This window comes from Phaenicophaeus curvirostris, chromosome 2 (assembly GCF_032191515.1).
Source record: "Phaenicophaeus curvirostris isolate KB17595 chromosome 2, BPBGC_Pcur_1.0, whole genome shotgun sequence".
NCBI classification, from domain to species: domain Eukaryota; kingdom Metazoa; phylum Chordata; class Aves; order Cuculiformes; family Cuculidae; genus Phaenicophaeus; species Phaenicophaeus curvirostris.
The window spans coordinates 7026578-7044798 of record NC_091393.1 but is presented as its reverse complement, the minus strand read 5'-3'; the positions used below and the strand labels follow the sequence as shown (position 1 = coordinate 7044798).

Here is an 18221-nt window from a genome sequence, read left to right as displayed (position 1 = left end):
TTTTCAAAGGAGTCTAAGGAAGTCTAGGCTCTCAAAATACTTGGACTATAGAAACTTAGACACCTGTCTATGCTCAGTGGGATGCATCTCTGGCAATGCTTATCTCTCCACTGATTTTAAGGTGCTGCTTAGATGTCTGATTTACACCAGTTATTCAACTCGTGGCAGGCTGAACTTAGATGAGGAGAATCTCATCCTGCACATACAAACCCCACTGAATTGTCATACAGCTCCTCTAAAATCTCAGTCTGACATTTTTAAACCAGGATCCCACATACAGCCCGGTGGCAATAGTGACAGCTGCAAATGCCAGTGAGGTTTCCTGGATCCCTGCACCTGTGGGAGCAGATTCCAGGGGCCTCTCCTCCCCTCATAATGTGAAAACAGGTACAGAGAGGCCCCACAGGTGGGAAAATGGAGCTGGCTCAACAAAAGAATAAAGATCACACTGTGCTCAATGAATGCTTATTTAAGAAAAGTGTCCCACCCAAAAGCAAGGGAAGACAGAGGAGACAAGCTTTGTCACAGTCTGGCCTCAAGCTAGTCAACTTTTTGGTGAGGTAAAATCTAGTCTGAAAAATAGTAATAGTCTACAAATATTTTAATTGACTCATAGTAAATGAGATTATTCAAATTTTATACTTTCATGTTTTTTCAAACAGAAAATCATGAAGATGGAAATAATAAAGATACTTTGCAAAATTTTTTGAACTTTACCAAATAAAAATGTGTGTTCTTACAAAAACATCAGTCCTTAAATAGACTCTTTTCCTTTTGACTTGTTAACATTTCTCAAGCAATTAATGTGTTTCTCTAAATCTACAGGCTCAAGAAAACATGCAGCTTTTTAAAAAACACAGCTAAAAACTATGAGAACCAATCGATTTCTCTTACAGTAGTAGTGTAGACAGCCTCTGGGTCATCTTCTATAACTCTGGAAAGGCCAAAGTCTGACACTTTACAAACAAGGTTGCTGTTGACAAGAATATTGCGTGCTGCAAGATCCCTGTGTACGTATCCCATGTCGGCCAAATATCTCATTCCAGCAGCAATTCCTCTCAACATTCCCACTAGCTGAATGACAGTAAATTGCCCATCATGTTTCTGGAGGGGAGAAAGGAACAGCGATTCTTGTTAGTATAGCTGAGAAGAGAAATAAGAATTAGTTTTACAGTGTTAGCTTTCTACTTATTTACTACTTCTGTGGCAGTTCATCCTGGGGTGAAGAAACTCACTTCAAACATAAATTTTCAGAGATAAAGAAGTACATCCAGTTAAGAAATGTGTAAGTAGTTAATGTACTAGAAGTAAAACTTGATGATTACTGTACATGTCTGGCTAAGTCCTCGCAAGTCTTTTCTAAGAAAGTTTACCTGATGTGCAGCCCTTTATACCTTGTCTCTATGTTCTTCATTGTTTGCCTCTATGCTTTTCATCATTAGCTTCTACGCTTTTCACCTCTCGGCATAGCTATATGTATTAAGAAAATAAGAACTATCTCCCTTTAGAGCCCTAGATACTGATACTTTTATTCATAGCTTGGAGTTTATCAAACAAGTGTAAAAATCTTTCTGTTCTCTGTAGTGTTCATACATTGTTTCACGCTGTCTTGAACTCCAGCTAAGGAGTCAGAACTGGCCAGTTCAGAACACATTAAAAAAATGCTAAATTCTTGTGAACTTGCATTTCTTTTTTTTTTTGTTCCTCTCTTAACCATGTCCATAATTAATTTAGGGATTCTTGTCTGCTGGTTTCCACCACACTGACACAATAAAATTCTGCTCTCAAAGGCAGAAGATCGGACTTCAGGTATCATTGGTTTTTAACTTCAGCAGACGGCAATAATAAAAACAGCCATGACTATCCCACATTAAATCACATTTTAATGATATGTATATCATGCATGTATACATATAGATATACACATAAACAAAACCATATTTGTAAAAGTGACAAAATATATGTCATTTAAAATAGATTTATATATGTTTTCATTTTTGTACTCACCCTAAGAAATGCATCTAAGGCCCCATTCTCCATGTATTCTATTACAATCATGACTGGTTTCCCTGAAAGAGAAGAAGACAGATTTTGTTTGGGAAATTGTAACACAAATAGACTGCCTTTTCCTGATAAAACACATTATATTCCTTTGAGGGACTAAATCATTGAGACAACGAACATTTCTGAAGCCTCCAGCACTGTTACTGAGTTCTAGTAAGTTCTTAAATGTCTGCATGGAACGTGATCATGATTCACAAAATTAAACCATACAAATCAAAATGTCATTTAGTTCTCCTAACTCCTGCTGTGTGAACAGGACTCTGGAACAATGGCACTCTAAATAATATGAAAATACATGAGAAAACTTATTTCTCTGCATGGTCTTTGAGGCTAAATGAAACTAGAAAAATAATATACTTCAAAGTACTTCATCTTTTAATCATGCATACATCTTAATTTTATCCTCAGGTTGCAGCATAACGTAAGTATTGTTTCAGTTAGTTATGCATCAGGAAAAAATCCATTAGGAGTGTGCAGCCTGCTTATAATTTAAATCTTTGACCATGAAAAAGCTGAAGTAATTTCTAGCATTATGCTGTTATTTGACTGACAGATTGAGTGGCTGCTTACCTCTGGTAACGACCCCTTCTAAGTGAACAACGTTGGGGTGGTCAAACTGTCCCATGATGCTTGCTTCACATAGGAAATCTCTCCTTTGCTTTTCAGTGTAGCCAACTTTCAGAGTCTTTATGGCTACTGCAACATCTCTCTTGCCAGGAAGTTTTAGACGCCCACTGCACACTTCACCAAACTCTCCTGAAATGAAGTAGGTCAACGCTGAATTACTCTGACTATAATATCAATATTCTTTTTAGTCCATGATTCAAATAGACACTTAAGTGTGTGTTTAAAACTAATGTGAATGTTCGTATTTCAAATGGATTACTTAGGAACACAAAGACAGGCAAGTATTTTAAATGAATTGCTGACTAAGTACCTTGTGGAGTAAACACTTCATGTTAAGTCAATGTACAGGACTGTTATCTGAATCTTTTAAAAGGCTCATTCATAATTTGTTACATTTTTTTCAAAAATAGGAAAAAAATGAAGCATCTTTCATAAGAAAATACTATTACAGAAATAGTAATTCCATTTCTAAGTGAAAATGTCATTCTATTCTACATTATTTCCTTGCTATCTTTAGATATACTGATTTTTTTTACTTCAAGAGGCAGCTCGTTAAGAGTGGCTTTTAATTTAACATTGCTATGGTGTTAAATGAAGCACTACATTATTACATTCAAGCAAGATAATTTACTTTGTAGATTATGAAATGAAAGGTGTGACATAATAATTTTGTTACATTAAGAAAACATAAACAAATGCTGGAAATTTGTAAAAGGCTCTAAACAAACAGACAATTTGAACTTGAGAATCATGTGAAAAAAATGGCCAAACAGCCAACAACAAATGCTGCCTCAAAAACTATAATTTGGGAGAGAAGTAACTGGACTCCATTGGACAGGAAAGAGCACAGAAGCATGCAAGATGTGGAGCTGAATGGCAATACATGTACCTCACTATTATTGAGATTATGAAAGATTTGAGGATTATTTATGTCAGCAGAAAGAGAAAGAGAGACCCCTGTTCTGCGGCCAGGAAAAGAAATCTCTTGGGATCTATAGCAGAAAAGGGTAGTAATGTATCTTACACTGAATAAAGGAAAATATTTGTTTAAAAAGAGAAAGATTCATTGTAAAAATATTTAGTTACCTGGTGGTTTGCAAATTTATCTGGAGTATGAGAGATATAGATCCAAGTCCCTCCTCCAAATCAAATCAAGTCAGAAATTTATCTTCCACATACCTATGGCATGCCTTAACTATTCAGTATACGCAACTATGCAGACACACCTATACCCAAGACATGTTACAAGGTGAGTGCTGAAAAAAATATTGACTTAGGAAAGACTAACATAGAAAGTTTGATTAGAGAATCCCTTTGGGGCACAGGCTGAGGTCCTGAAAAACCTGGTGGGATCAGAACTAAAGTGCATATACACACTGGCAAGGCAATTGGGTGGCACTGGAGAGCAAAGTATGCGTGGAAATGGGTCTGAATGCCTGAAGAGGTAGATGCTGAAGTGTCCTAATGAGTGAGCTCTGTTTTGAACACCGTCACCGTTCCAACACTATTGTTCTCCTGTCACACCAATAACAGAGCTTGGAGAAAGATAAAGGCATTGGCTTCACTGCTCTCCAGCCAGAAAGGTAGAACTTTGGCCAAATCTTATATTTGCTACTGATTTATTTGGGCAAAGCTCCACTCAGCATGTCTGGTTTTATGAATCTCATAGGTGATGACTGCATACAGAATCAAATTCCTTTCCCTCTTCTCTACACTAGCTGAATTAAGGTTAGCTCAAATCAACTCCACATACCTCTGTTAACTTTGTGCTGTACCTGAGCTAATTGACCAGAGTATAACTGTTCCTGTCTGCCCAGGTGAGGCATTAGCCTCAACCATCCTTGGACACTGAAATCATGATCTGAATATCCATCTCACAGCTACGAATACCACAAGGTAGGGACATACATAACTACTAGTGGCTCATGCCCTTAGCTTGATGCCTTAACCTCATCTTACACTTCATTAGCAATATGGACGACTATTAATGAATTCACCATTCACCTCACTCACAGCTCCCAGACACAAGAACTTACTAAAGGATAACAATTTTCTCTAGCAGTACCTTCCAAAATGGCTTTTGTTCCACGTAAAACCAAGATGTGATTATAAGCGTGTGTGTGTATGTGATATTTCAGAGCCAGGTAATTAGGATACTTGGCACAGGAGACACTAAGACTTAACTCCTTTCCAGCTTTCTGTGATCTGATTTTGACTGGTTTCCAAAAGCAGATCGCTCACAGTCAGGAAAACCAGAAATTTGAACTTGTGTGTTATGCATTTCAGGGCAGCATGCTAGTCAATGAACTACTTTTACTCCCAATAAAATAGTATATTAGGCTGAAATAATGCCCAAAAAGGACCCAGAAAATAGGACAAGAGTGAGAATATTGCACAGCCACACATCTACTAGCTCAGCAAGGAAAAGGCTGAAACAAAGGATGTGTGGTACAAACAAGGACTCGACATAGTGGACACCATATTCTGTATCTGACAGGTGGCCGCAGTGGGATAGTAATGAAAATTTTGGCAAGGAAAACACATATCCCTCATGCAAATTGAGCACAGCATACTTGCACCTTGTTTGTCTGAGAGAGATGTGGCACTACTCAACATCTGATGTGGACATCATTGTTGATGCATATTGAGACTGCTAAGTGGCTTTTCTAGTACTCTCCCTAGTAGGAATTCTATATTTTAATTTCAGCTGCTTCTTCGGGTCTTAAACATTCTGTTGTTTTTAGATTGTATTTAATTTCACTCCTATTTGCTACCTACATTAATAGGTTAAAGCCATAGCTAAACCACACACACAATATGATTTCACCACAGAACTTCTAATAAACTTTCTTCAGAATGTCTGCTGACACACTTTCATACTTTTGCTATCAGTTATACTCATTAAAATCAAGAATAAATTAATAAACAGTAAACGAAATAAACATGCTGGAATTACTCTGTCATAACAGTGAAAATATGGTTTACACTGTATTTGCAGCTGAAGAGTTTTCAGCATTTTTCTCAGAAGGCATCGGTAAGTCCAACTGAAAATTTCTTTGTGCTCTGAACTGTTGCTACGCTGATAGTTGTTTAACTCAAAGGAAAAGATAAAGCTCAGTATTTTTCTATGCTAATCTTGAAACTAAATCTTTTATATTGTGTATTTACTAGAAAAGATGCTGCTGTTCTAGCATCACAAAAATTACTAGTTAGCAATGGCTGAATTCTTATGCTCTTATTCATCTGAAGGAATAATTTGCTACAGCAGTATTGTTAATTTCAATGTTAGTACTCGATTAAGACATGATTCAACATGATTGAGGTTACTATCAGGAGGCATTGTGAATTCAGAGTGTAAAATACTTTTTATAGGTAAATCACTTTATTTTAGAGATACTTCTCTTTTTAAATAATACCAATGTATGCAATTTACATTGCATACCGAACTACAGGGTGATTTTAAAAGTATTCTGCTAAAACTTTTATAAAACAACAGGAAAGCAAAAGAACATTTCCTCCAGGAATCCAAAGTATTTGATATTTTTCTTACCCACAGAAACTTAATTTCACTACATGGAGTAGTGTAATAAAAATGTCACATATCTTATTAATGCAAACAAATGAAACTGCCTTTTTAGAGCATTAACACCATGACTTAAGTAGGTGGTAGACAGTTCAAGAGGAAGAAAAGCAGTGTAATGCTGGTACAATTACAATCAGTCATGAGAAGTTAAACAATAACTTTTTGTATTCATAAAATATCAAAAAGAAAAATGGTAGAACAAAAACAGCCTTAGGGAAGATTTTGTTATACAGAAGAAAGACCTTCCTAGTCTCTATTTAAGATTTTGTGCTGCAGCCAGTTTTTCTTACTCGCATGAACAAAAATTCAGAGGTCAAAAAGCCCTTTTACAAAAAGAAAACAAGCAGAATTTGCACTCATGCCTAATGCCTAATAGGCAGCAAAACTGCCCCACTCCCTCCAATTACATTTTTAACAGCAGATACAAAATTAGAAACCCACAAGCTTTCAATGTCAAGCAAGACTCTTCATTTACTTTTTTGGTTTTTTGTGGTTTTTTTTCCCCTATTTGTTGGGTTTTTTTCCCATTTTAGAAGCAAGTGCAGCTTCATTGCTTTTAACCACTCTGGCAAATGTAAAAAGTTCTCCTATACTTGAGGTATAATTATTTGCCTGTCATTATGATGTATGAGTTTCGATCCCAGCTAAATGGAACAGTTGAATCAAGAAGCCACGGCAGCCTTACCTGCACCAATCACACGCTCAATTTTAATACAAGAGGCATCTAGCTCCTTGGCGAATTGATGGACAGCTCTATTTGGGTCCTCGTAGGTTTCAGGGTCAATGTAGGTTTTGGTGCCTGGAAATTTAACTGTAATGATGTAAGAAAGCATGACTGTGATGAAGCAAAGGCACTTATTGTGCAGTCAGCCCAGGAATTTCATTATGCAGAGTGCTTCTTGGAAGAGTGAACCTGCTTCCACACTGCCTGAGTCAGAGCTACTCTGAGAGACAACTTTAGTTTTAGGCATCATCTGCAAGCATTCTGACACAAGTACACAATCCCATCTCTAAAAATTACTAACATTAGCACTTGCATCTCCACTTTAAAGTGAAAGAAGTAATAAATATTAAATATTGCTCAATGGAATGGAATGGAATAGAACGCAAGGGTTGAGTGAGAGTAAAAATAAAGCAGAGGAAAGGGTATAAGAGCAGCAGAGGAGGTGCAAGGACATTTTCTGAGTAAGACCAGCTTATTCCTTTTTCCTAGGTTGCATAAGCAGCATTTCTTTATATTATCTTTGTCTTCGATTAGAACTTGAAAGGCTACTCCAACTAATTCCATTTGCTTAAGCCATTGAATATAATAATATTTATAGACTGTGGCAATAGTGAAGCTTAACTATTCACAGCACTTAGAGCTTATACGCTTAGGTATGCTGGACATGAGAAAAAAAAAGTTTCACAGAAAGGTCATTGGGCACTGGAACAAGCTGACCGGTTGAGTCACTATCCCTGGAGGTGTTTAAAAGCTGGGTAGATGAGGTGCTCGGGGACATGGTTTAGTGGTAGATAGGAATGGTTGGACTCAGTGATCCTGGAGGTCTTTTCCAACCTAGTGATTCTGTGATTCTGTATGTTTTTTGCACTGTAATACAAACATGAGAAACACTTCTAGTCAACTTTTAAAGCTACAGGAAGGGAAAACATGCTCTGTGGCATAATTATTACCTTTCTCAAGCATCTAAGTGAATAGTATGCAGAAACTTGGTTCATGCTCCCTCTTTCTCTGGTGTAGCACTTAGTGCAACTCAGATAGTATAGCACTCTGGCCAGAACATATTCTTTTCCCTTATTTTGCAGCTGATTCAGGAAAATTATTGTTCGCTCTTCTGGTGAAAATAGAAACTTCTGATGAAAGTAGAGCAATCCTGGAAATCTGTTAACCAAGTAATTTTTATGAAATAAATTTGGCTCACAAATGTTACAGTCCTGAGCTTTAATTAAATCAGTGACTCAAACCTCAGTTTTTATGTTTCAGATTACATAACTGAGGGAAAATAAACCTGAAAACTCTCATTAAAAGGAAAAAACTAGAGAAATCGTTTGAGCAATATAATGAATTTACATCCAGAGAAATTGTTTGATATTTTGCCCAGATGTTATCTGTCATATCATGTATTTTGCTCTCTACAACTACCTGAAAGGAGGTTGTAGAGAGGAGGGTGCTGGCCTCTTCTCCCAAGTGACAGGGGACAGGACAAGAGGGAATGGCCTCAAGCTCCGCCAGGGGAGGTTCAGGCTGGACATTAGGAAAAAAGTCTTCACAGAAAGGGTCATTGGGAACTGGAACAGGCTGCCCAGGGAGGTGGTGGTTGAGTCACCTTCCCTGGAGGTGTTTAAGGAACGGGTAGACGAGGTGCTAAGGGGAGTGGATTAGTGTTTGATAGGAATGGTTGGACTCGATGATCCGGTGGGTCTCTTCCAACCTGGTTATTCTATGATTCTATGATTCTATGATTCTATGTATTTACTTAGATGTTCTTCCAATTGTAATGATAATACTACGATTTTTTTATATGATAAATATGTATTTCTTACAACAAAAAAAGACCAAGGAATTGAGAAGAAAGCAGTAGTTTAACCTCTTGTAATAGTACTTTCAGGCAGGGAGATGGGGAAGGAGCCATCCTCCTGTGTTTGTGATAAGGCACCTGGGTTGGAGGTAACCTTCTGAATCTCCAGTGGGCCTCTGATAGTTCTTAATTCAGCACCTCATAAAACATTTTGACAGGCCAAGGCTGTCCCAGCATACCAACATGAAATAGTGCTAGCCTGGATTTGAAGACATTGTTAGAAGAAAATGGTAGGAGGAACCTAAATATAAAGCTGAATTGCTTTTCTAAACTCCTCCATTGTACTTGTATCTTTAAGTTGGAAACTTGAGGTCACAGAAAGCTGAAGGGGGGTTGAAATGAAATAAGTGATAGTTTATTAAATACAGTGCTTTAAAACCTGCTTTAAAAAATGGTTAGTTGTAAGTTTTTGTCTTAACTGTTTATTGTAACTTATATTTTCTTAAATTCAATCTAGTACCTCAATACAGAAGAAGATTGTCTAAATCTTATGGAGTAAAAGGACATCAATCTAGTGTTCACAGGTCTGTGACCAAGCTGGTGACCACAGCAATGGGTTCTGTGTTATTCTGTGCATGGTTACCAAATAAAATTAAAGTAAACCTTCAATCAACAGATGACGAAAAACTAGCTTGCCTGAGTGACTCACATTTGGTGCTTTGATTTTAAAAAGATTGTGTATGCTAACTGTTTTGACTCATTTGCTGGATAACCAGGTTTCTTGAAAGTAAAATGAGAGAAATGAGCACTTATGAAGTCTCACCATTTCTGGATCAACTGTTAATCATTAGAAGATTTCATATTAATTCATCTACACTTCCACTGAAACAAAATATGTCACAGACAATTGATATGAGGAAAGGAATTATTTAGCTAGTATATTGCTTTTGCTTATATACCGAAATACAAGAATGCATAGTTGATCTTTTCCCTCAAGGACATAATAGGTATTTAAAAGTCAAAGCAGTAACTCTTTCACATCTGAACAGTTGCAAACCTTATAAGTATCTATGCAAAGTGGACAATAAACATTTTTTATCTATTATTTTCCACCTTTCTTGCACGGATTATGAGTTGATTGACTAAAGCTGCAATGATGTCACTACTTAGTTTAATATTCACTGAATTTAAACAAATATATTTAGGTAGCAGCACACTTTAACTCAGGAAGCATGAACAAATGCCAGCGGATCTCAGTTTTTTGGGGCAAAATCAATTTGCTACTTAGTTTTACCATACTCCAGAGTTAGTGACTGATTCTAAAATAAATTTAAATATTTTTAATTTCTCATGTCAAAATAATATTACAGCTGAAATGAGAAAGGGTTAAAATATGAAAGTTTTTTTTAAAATATTTTCACAGAACTGAAACTATTCTTGCATAAGTCTTCCTCTCTCCTAAAGTTTCAATTTTCATAAACCTAAGAAAGATGTATTTTATTGAATTTTCCTGGGGTTCTAGCATAAATTCAGATGGTAGCTGTGATTTTAACAAAAGGAGGTTTAAGCACTACTTTTAGCTAGGCAAGTGATTCTAGAACAGAGAACAGTAAAGAAGTAGTTGACCTTTTTGTCAAATTAAATATTCTATTTTCAAGGATGTATGATTTGTAAATATCGATGCTAAAGTATTTACAGTAGCAGAAAAAAAGCGTTCGAATAGAACAGCTTCTTTGTTAGGGTTATGCAGGGACCCACACTTCCTTAATGTGAAGTTTGCCTGAGGTAAAGATCAGGTAGTAACTTAGCCAAAGGTCTCTCAAATATTGCACCTCAGAGAGATCATTAGGATGGTGTGAAGCATGTATAAAAAGCAACCAAAAGGAAAAAAAAAAAGTAAAATGAAAATAACAGTATATCATATACAGGTACAGAAATAAAACCATCTGTGTGACCAATGTTGACTTTAATCTGCATGTTTTTTGTGTAGGTCACAAATTTACAATGTTTAACTTCCCACTTGCTGTTTACACAGCATTTTTTGATTTCTTATGGCTTGTCTTTCATGGAGTTTTAGTATTGTCTACACTTTTGCAGTTGGGAATTTTTGAAAGCAAAAAAAAGCAAAACACTTACAATGAAAGTAAAGTTCTTCATCCCCTTCTTGGTCAGCTTTGCTATAGCCACAGTGCCTGAAAAGAAATACACCAATTTTAGCAGTAAATAATGATTTACTTCCTCACATCTAAAGTCCAGACAACATCAGTTCTGCAGGCTGGGATTTTCAGGCACTGAGCACCTAACTCCTGTAGGCCCTTTGAAAGTTTCAGCTATAATTCTCTTGATAGCAGAGTTTTAAATGAATCACGAACAGTTGCAATCAAAAGGCTTTTGTATCAAATACCTGTTGGGACAGGTCCTAAAGAGAAAATTCTAGTTCTGGTGAAAAGCTTCTATGGATAAAACAGAAGATTAAAGAACTTGAAAATAGAACACTGTTTTACATGAGGGTACTCTTAAACTTACTGCTGTGCCTCTTTTTCTCAAATGTAAAGTCATTTAAAGGCTGATCAGATAAAGTGTCAGACTTCTCCACATGAAAAAAACTGTACAGAAAAAGGGACGTTGAAGAGTACAGGTAAAGAACCTGCTGTGGACTCCTTTTACAGCACATTTACATAGGACAAAAAGAACATCTTGATTTAAGTAAGTCTTGTCAAAGAAAGAGGATGAACTGATCACAGGATTTAAATGAAAATTGTCTTTACTAAAAATGACTTCTGCTTCAGTTTTGCAAGTTACTATCTCAGGTTAGACAATATCTCAAGAGTTCACAAGAGTGGACTTAGATGCAGTTATGACTATGCAAGGTACAATACCTTCTCCCGATGATGAATCCAAACACCATGAAGACCAGAATGATGGTTCCTGCCACAGCAACCACAGCTATGATAATAACAGGATTCTGTTCACTGGAAACAGCTGTGGCTACAAACAGAGCACATAGCAGAGATTAATTTAAAATTATTCCCTACAAAGGAACTGCAAAAATTGTCAGCCTTCAGGAACTCCAGACTGTTAGTTTACCTTTTAAGTTACCTGAAAGTATGAAATTGATAAAGCTAGTGTAAAGATGGGCCTCCAATGGAAATTCATCCAAATGTTGGATGAGCTACAGGCAATAAGAAGGAGCTGTGGTGGAATCAGCTTGGTAAAAGTGGTACAGCCACTAGCTGAAAGCCAACACCAGCCACTTCCATTCCCTCCTACTGCTGTGCGGCTTTCTGTTTTGCTCAGTGGTTGACTCCTCCTGAAAAGGGAACATCTGGATATCCCTGTAAGGGAGGATAGAAGGAGAATAACCCCTGAAGAGTTCTGTTCCTAGCCTCTCCCCTAAAACTGGCTGATATGACTTTGATGGTACCCAAGGAAATAGCATCTTAGGAAGAATGTTTGAGATCAAACACTATCAATTAAGACAGATTTCCTAGTTAGCATGTATCTATCTCTTACTGCTATTAATCATTGTAAATCACTATTATTACTTGTAATTTCTTTCTGTAGCAATGAAAAGGTGCTTCCAAATATACAAAATTGAATTCTCCACGCCTTAGAGAATTTAGAAGCTAAAATATCCACACATTATCACTCAATGCTATTAATGTATGTAAATCTACGTATGTCACATTAAGGTAAAATGAGGATGTTAAAACTTAGCTTCAGAAACCTCAAGGGTTGCTACATACATTGCTTGCCTGACATCTAATGAGGGTGGCCATATACTCAGTCACATTCAATGAGCACAGCTCTATTGAACTCTGTGCAGATTTCCAACAGTGAGAATCTAGCTCAAGAGACTGAGAATAAAGGAGGAGACAGCAGATGCTGAGCAAGGAATTGTGAAAGTGTGAATCATCAGCAGTGAGATAAAGACAAAAAAAGGAAACACTGATTAACTAAATTGTAGATCGTATATTAGTATGGGTAACTTCTAGTAGTGGTGGTAGTGGTAACTGAACCAGAATGTCTACACAAGGATTTTATGAATTCCACAGAATCAGATTCCTTTTGCAGTCCTCAGAGGTTCCCATAGAAACAAACAAAGTAGTCTTTTTTTTTTTTTTCTCCTCTGCCTTGGAAAAAGTGAGCCAATCAACATGATTTATTTGTCACTGACATTGAACTGTACCAGATGCTTCTTCCTGCTCCCCCTCCCAATAATAAATCCTTTGTTATTCTACACAGATATATAAATATTAGGCATTGAGGGGAAATTTCCAATTCCCTCCCCCCCTAGTTTCATTTCCTAAAGAAACTCTGTAATTTTTCTATGTTCTACCTAATGCAGGTAAGGAAGATCTCTTTATTAATATCAGTCCTTAACTGAAAAGAATAAATGCTTATTTTTTAGTAGCTATAACTTTCTGGGGTACCTAGGTCAGTAGGATGCTACCACAGGCCCGCATACATTCCATTCGTGGAACTTTTAGGAAATCAGTAATCACTGTCTCGTGCAAGAGTATAAGGGCATTAAGTAGTAAAACTCTGTTCCTTTAACATTATCAGGCCTCCAAAGCAGACAAGCCCAAGCATGGGAATATCAAATTTATGTAAAATACATGATTTGTTAAAACTGTTCTCTTCTCTCTTTGAACTTGGAAGTCAAGAAAAGACAGCATCATATCACAACGGCTAGGGTACAAATCTGCAAACATCTAACAAGAGCTTGGAAAAATACCCACCCCAGCCTGTCACCTAATCTAGCAGCCAAGCTGAGAGCACAGAGATTGACATATGTGTGTGGGTTGCTCTGCATAAGTGCCACACAGATTTGGGTATTGGCACATTCTGGAAGAAAGCCAAGGATGTTATCAGGCTTTTGGAAAATACTGGGGACACGGTACACTGGCCAGCTGGTAAGATAGGTGGAATGCAATGTGTGATGTACTTTTACCTCTTTTCAAAAGACAAAGAAAAAAAAGTCTGACTGTGGGCATGGTCTCATACGAATTCAGTGACAGCAGTCTTAGACATCTTCCTGTGTTCATATACTCTGTGTTACTTGTCCTTTCTGTGTGATGAACTCAGTCTGTTAGCATAAGGGTGAATCAGAACCTAGCTTCTGGAATGATCACTGTGCTTTAGACAAAACAAAGACCCTAGAGCATCCTTAGAGGGATGACTTTGAGGTGAAGACGATCCATTCAGGGGATGCATGTCATGGCTACCTGTTCACTAGTGCTGCTGCAACAGTGATGGCAGGGATCCACCATCAGGACAGCTAAGTCTGCCCTTACCTCTGCTTAAGCTGTGCTTAAGTGAGGCAATGATTAATTAAAAGGAGTTAAAAACACCTGTTATATATAGCATTGGAGGGGTGGGGAATGGATATCCAAACACCCTGGAGGATAAAAAATGGAAGATCAGCTGTAAAATATGTGTTGCTCTTCCAGTGACATTTTCTTATGCAAGCAGTCTGAAATGTATGATCTATAGAAAAGAATTTTTGATGAAGCTCACCACGAAAGATTTAATGATAAATTGGATTAATGTAGGCCAAATATTACTTTCTTAAATATTATTCTTTATGCATTCTATAAAAAATTGGAGTAGTGTTATTTCAGACATTAGGAATAAATTTTACAACTGCATATTATTTCAACCTTTCTTTATTTAAACTGACTCATGGTCAAAGGAAACAGGAAACTATCTTCATGCCAGGTTATACCAAGTCCTTTGAGTTTAACAGTGAGATCTATAGCAAGTATATAAATATATTAACAATGAAAGGAGGAGCAAGGAGAATATTCAGTCCCTATTGGATGCAAAGGGAACAACTGTGACAAAGGATGAGGATAAGGCTGAAGTACTTAAAATCATAGAATCATAAAATAACCAGGTTGGAAGAGACCCACCAGATCATCGAGTCCAACAATTCCTATCAAACACTAAACCATGCCCCTTAGCACCTCATGCACCAGTGCCTTAAACACCTCCAGGGAAGGTGACTCAACCACCACCTCCCTGGGCAGCCTCTGCCAGTGCCCAATGACCCTTTCTGTGAAGAATTTTTTCCTAATGTCCAGCCTGAACCTCCTCTGGCGGAGCTTGAGGCCATTCCCTCTTGTCCTGTCCCCTGTCACTTGGGAGAAGAGACCAGCACCCTCCTCTCTACAACCTCCTTTCAGGTAGTTATAGAGAGCAATGAGGTCTCCCCCCAGCCTCCTCTTCTCCAGGCTAAACAACCCCAGCTCTCTCAGCTGTTCCTCATAAGGCCTGTTCTCCAGCCCCTTCACCAGCTTTGTTGCTCTTCTCTGGACCCGTTCCAGAGCCTCAACATCCTTCTTGTGGTGAGGGACCCAGAACTGAACACAGGATTCAAGGTGCAGTCTCACCAGTGCCGAGTACAGAGGGAGAATAACCTCCCTGGACCTGCTGGTCACGCCGTTTCTGATACAAGCCAAGATGCCATTGGCCTTCTTGGCCACCTGGGCACACTGCTGGCTCATGTTCAGTCGCTGTCAACCAACACCCCCAGGTCCCTCTCCTCCAGGCAGCTTTCTAGCCAGACTTCTCCTAGTCTGTAGCACTGCACAGGGTTGTTGTGCCCCAAGTGCAGGACCCGGCACTTGGCCTTGTTAAACCTCATGCCATTGGACTCTGCCCAGCGGTCCAGCCTGTCCAGATCCCTTTGCAGAGCCTCCCTACCCTCCAGCAGATCAACACTTCCACCCAGCTTAGTGTCTTCTGCAAACTTGCTAAGGGTGCACTCGATGCCTTCATCCAGGTCATTGATAAAGACATTGAACAGGGCTGGACCCAGCACCGAGCCCTGGGGAACCCCACTTGTCACTGGCCTCCAGCTGGATTTCACACCATTTCCCACCACTCTCTGGGCCCGGCCATCCAACCAGTTTTCCACCCAGGAGAGTGCGTGCCTGTCCAGGCCAGAGGCTGACAGTTTCTCAAGGAGAATGTTGTGAGAAACTGTGTCAAAGGCTTTACTGAAGTCCAGGAAGACCACATCCACAGCCTTTCCCTCATCCAGCAGCCGAGTCACTTTGTCATAGAAGGCGATCAGGTTAGTTTGGCAAGACCTGCCTTTTGTGAACCTGTGTTGACTGGGCCTGATCACCCAGTTCTCTTGCATGTGCTTCATGATAGCACTCAAGATCACCTGCTCCATGACTTTCCCTGGCACTGAGGTCAGACTGACAGGCCTGTAGTTTCCTGGATCCTCCCTGCGACCCTTCTTGTAGATGGGCACAACATCAGCCAGCCTCCAGTCCATTGGGACTTGCCCAGTCTTCCAGGACTGTTGGAAGATGATGGAAAGGGGTTTGGCCAGCACATCCGCCAGCTTCTTCAATACCCTTGGATGAATCCCATCCGGCCCCATAGACTTGTGGGTGTCTAGTCGGGCTAGCAAGGCTCTGACCACCTCCTCTTGGATCACGGGAGCCTCATTTTGTTCCTCTAGCTCCTGGGTTTGTACACAGATGGAACAACTTTCTTTACAATTAAAGACTGAGGCAAAGAAGGCATTAAGTACCTCAGCCTTTTCCTCATCCCCTGTTACTGTTGTTCCTTCTGCATCCAATAGGGACTGTATGGTCTCCATAGTCCTCCTTTTATTATTTATGTATTTATAGAAAGATTTTTTGTTATCTTTCACAGACTTTGCCAATCTGATTTCTAGCTGAGCCTTAGCCCTTCTGATTTTTTCTCTACACAATCTCACTTCCCTCCTGTAGTCCACCCAAGAGGCCTGACTCCTTTTCCAGAGCCCATAAACATTCCTCTTCTTCTTGATATCACTCAAGATCTCTCTGTTCAACCAAGCTGATTTTTTCTCCTGACGGCATTTTTTTGCGGAACAGGGGGATGGCTTTCTCCTGAGCTGCTAGGATTTCCTTTCTGAAGAGCTCCCAGCCCTCATGGGCTCCCTTGCCCTTAAGTACTGTCTCCCATGAGACTTTGCCAACCAGCCTTCTGAAGAGATCAAAGTCTGCCCTCTGGAAATTTAATGCTACTGTCCTGCTAACCACCCTCTTCACTTCACCTAGAACAGAAAACCCTATCATCTCATGATCGCTTAGTCCTAGGCGTCCACCTACTGCCACATCCCCCACAAGGCCTTCTCTGTTCACAAACAGCGGGTCCAGGAGGGCACCCTCCCTTGTTGGTTCATTCACCAGCTGTGCAAGGAAGTTGTCTTACATGCACTCCAGGAACCTCCTAGACTGCTTCCTTTCTGCTCTATTCTACTTCCAGCAGATATCAGGAAGATTGAAGTCTCCCACACTTAATGCTTTCTTTGCCTCAGTCTTTACTAGTAAGGAAAGTTGTTCCCTGTGTGTACACACCCAGGAGCTAGAGGAGCAGAACAAAGCTCCCATGATCCATGAGGAGGTGGTTAGAGACTTGCTTGCCCAGCTGGACACCCACAGGTCTATGGGGCTGGATGGGATCCACCCAAGGGTACTGAAGGAGCTGGCGGATATGCTGGCCAAACCCCTTTCCATCATCTTCCAACAGTCCTGGAAGACTGGGGAAGTTCCACTGGACTGGAGGCTGGCTGATGTTGTGCCCATCTATAGGAAGGGTCGCAGGATGATCTTAAGATCTACTGGCTACAAGTCGTTTGATGTAACTTCTAACCACTTCAGTGAGTCAAAAGATAAAATTACCACTTCAGTGCTTAGCTATGCTAAGTGATATGCTATGGATTTATATTTTCTTCCTGAGAGGCTTGTGTCTTTAACAACCAGCGACGATTACAACAAAATAACACAATGAATTAACTGCTTTCATCTGTGGCAAACACTGTATAGAACAGAAATATCCTCCCTTTATAGAGAATTTCCACTTCATAAAATTCAGTTTCACATAAATATCTATGGAATGCCAAACATGTATGGTATGTGCAAATACAGATATAAAATATGCATGTTTTATATATCAGTTTATGTTAATATTAATATAACGGACATAGTTCCATAAATATTGAGAAGTGGCCATGTTGTTCCTATAACAATTCAGAAACTGGAGCATAATATGAAAATCTACTTTATCAACAGCACCAATGAAAATGTGCCAGCCAGTTGAAGTCCTAGAAGAAAATTGGGGAGGCAATATGACTAGGTGACTCTGATGATCATTATATATATTTTCTTACATATATATTTGCATGTGTGTGTGTATGTATATACTCTCACTGTATATATTCTTAAAATACTTTGACATATATAAAGCTGCATTCAAAATCCACTGAAATAGTAAGAAACCAGTGCCTCTTAATAGTAGCATAACACTGGTGTACTGCTGACATATACAGTACTTGAGGTATATTTCCTAAAAGCAATCAAATAAAGCTCTTCTTTTAAAATGTTAATGTAAGACTAATTTGATTAGCCCACAAGTTCTGA

At 38.9% G+C, this 18221-nt stretch overlaps 1 protein-coding gene across 5 annotated transcripts in view; it reads right to left on the bottom strand.

Moving 5' to 3' along the window:
- EPHA7 (EPH receptor A7) overlaps positions 1-18221 on the bottom strand; it is a 173396-nt gene that overhangs the window by 21089 nt on the left and 134086 nt on the right. For 3 of the 5 annotated variants that reach the window (XM_069851178.1, XM_069851179.1, XM_069851177.1), the window contains exons 8-13: positions 11673-11781; positions 10930-10985; positions 6960-7085; positions 2635-2820; positions 2008-2069; positions 895-1104 (exon numbers count right to left, since the gene is read on the bottom strand). In XM_069851178.1, the coding sequence (XP_069707279.1) occupies positions 895-1104; positions 2008-2069; positions 2635-2820; positions 6960-7085; positions 10930-10985; positions 11673-11781 (749 nt within the window). The remainder of the gene's footprint in view (positions 1-894; positions 1105-2007; positions 2070-2634; positions 2821-6959; positions 7086-10929; positions 10986-11672; positions 11782-18221) is intronic. The other 2 variants (XM_069851175.1, XM_069851176.1) reach the window with 1 other exon arrangement.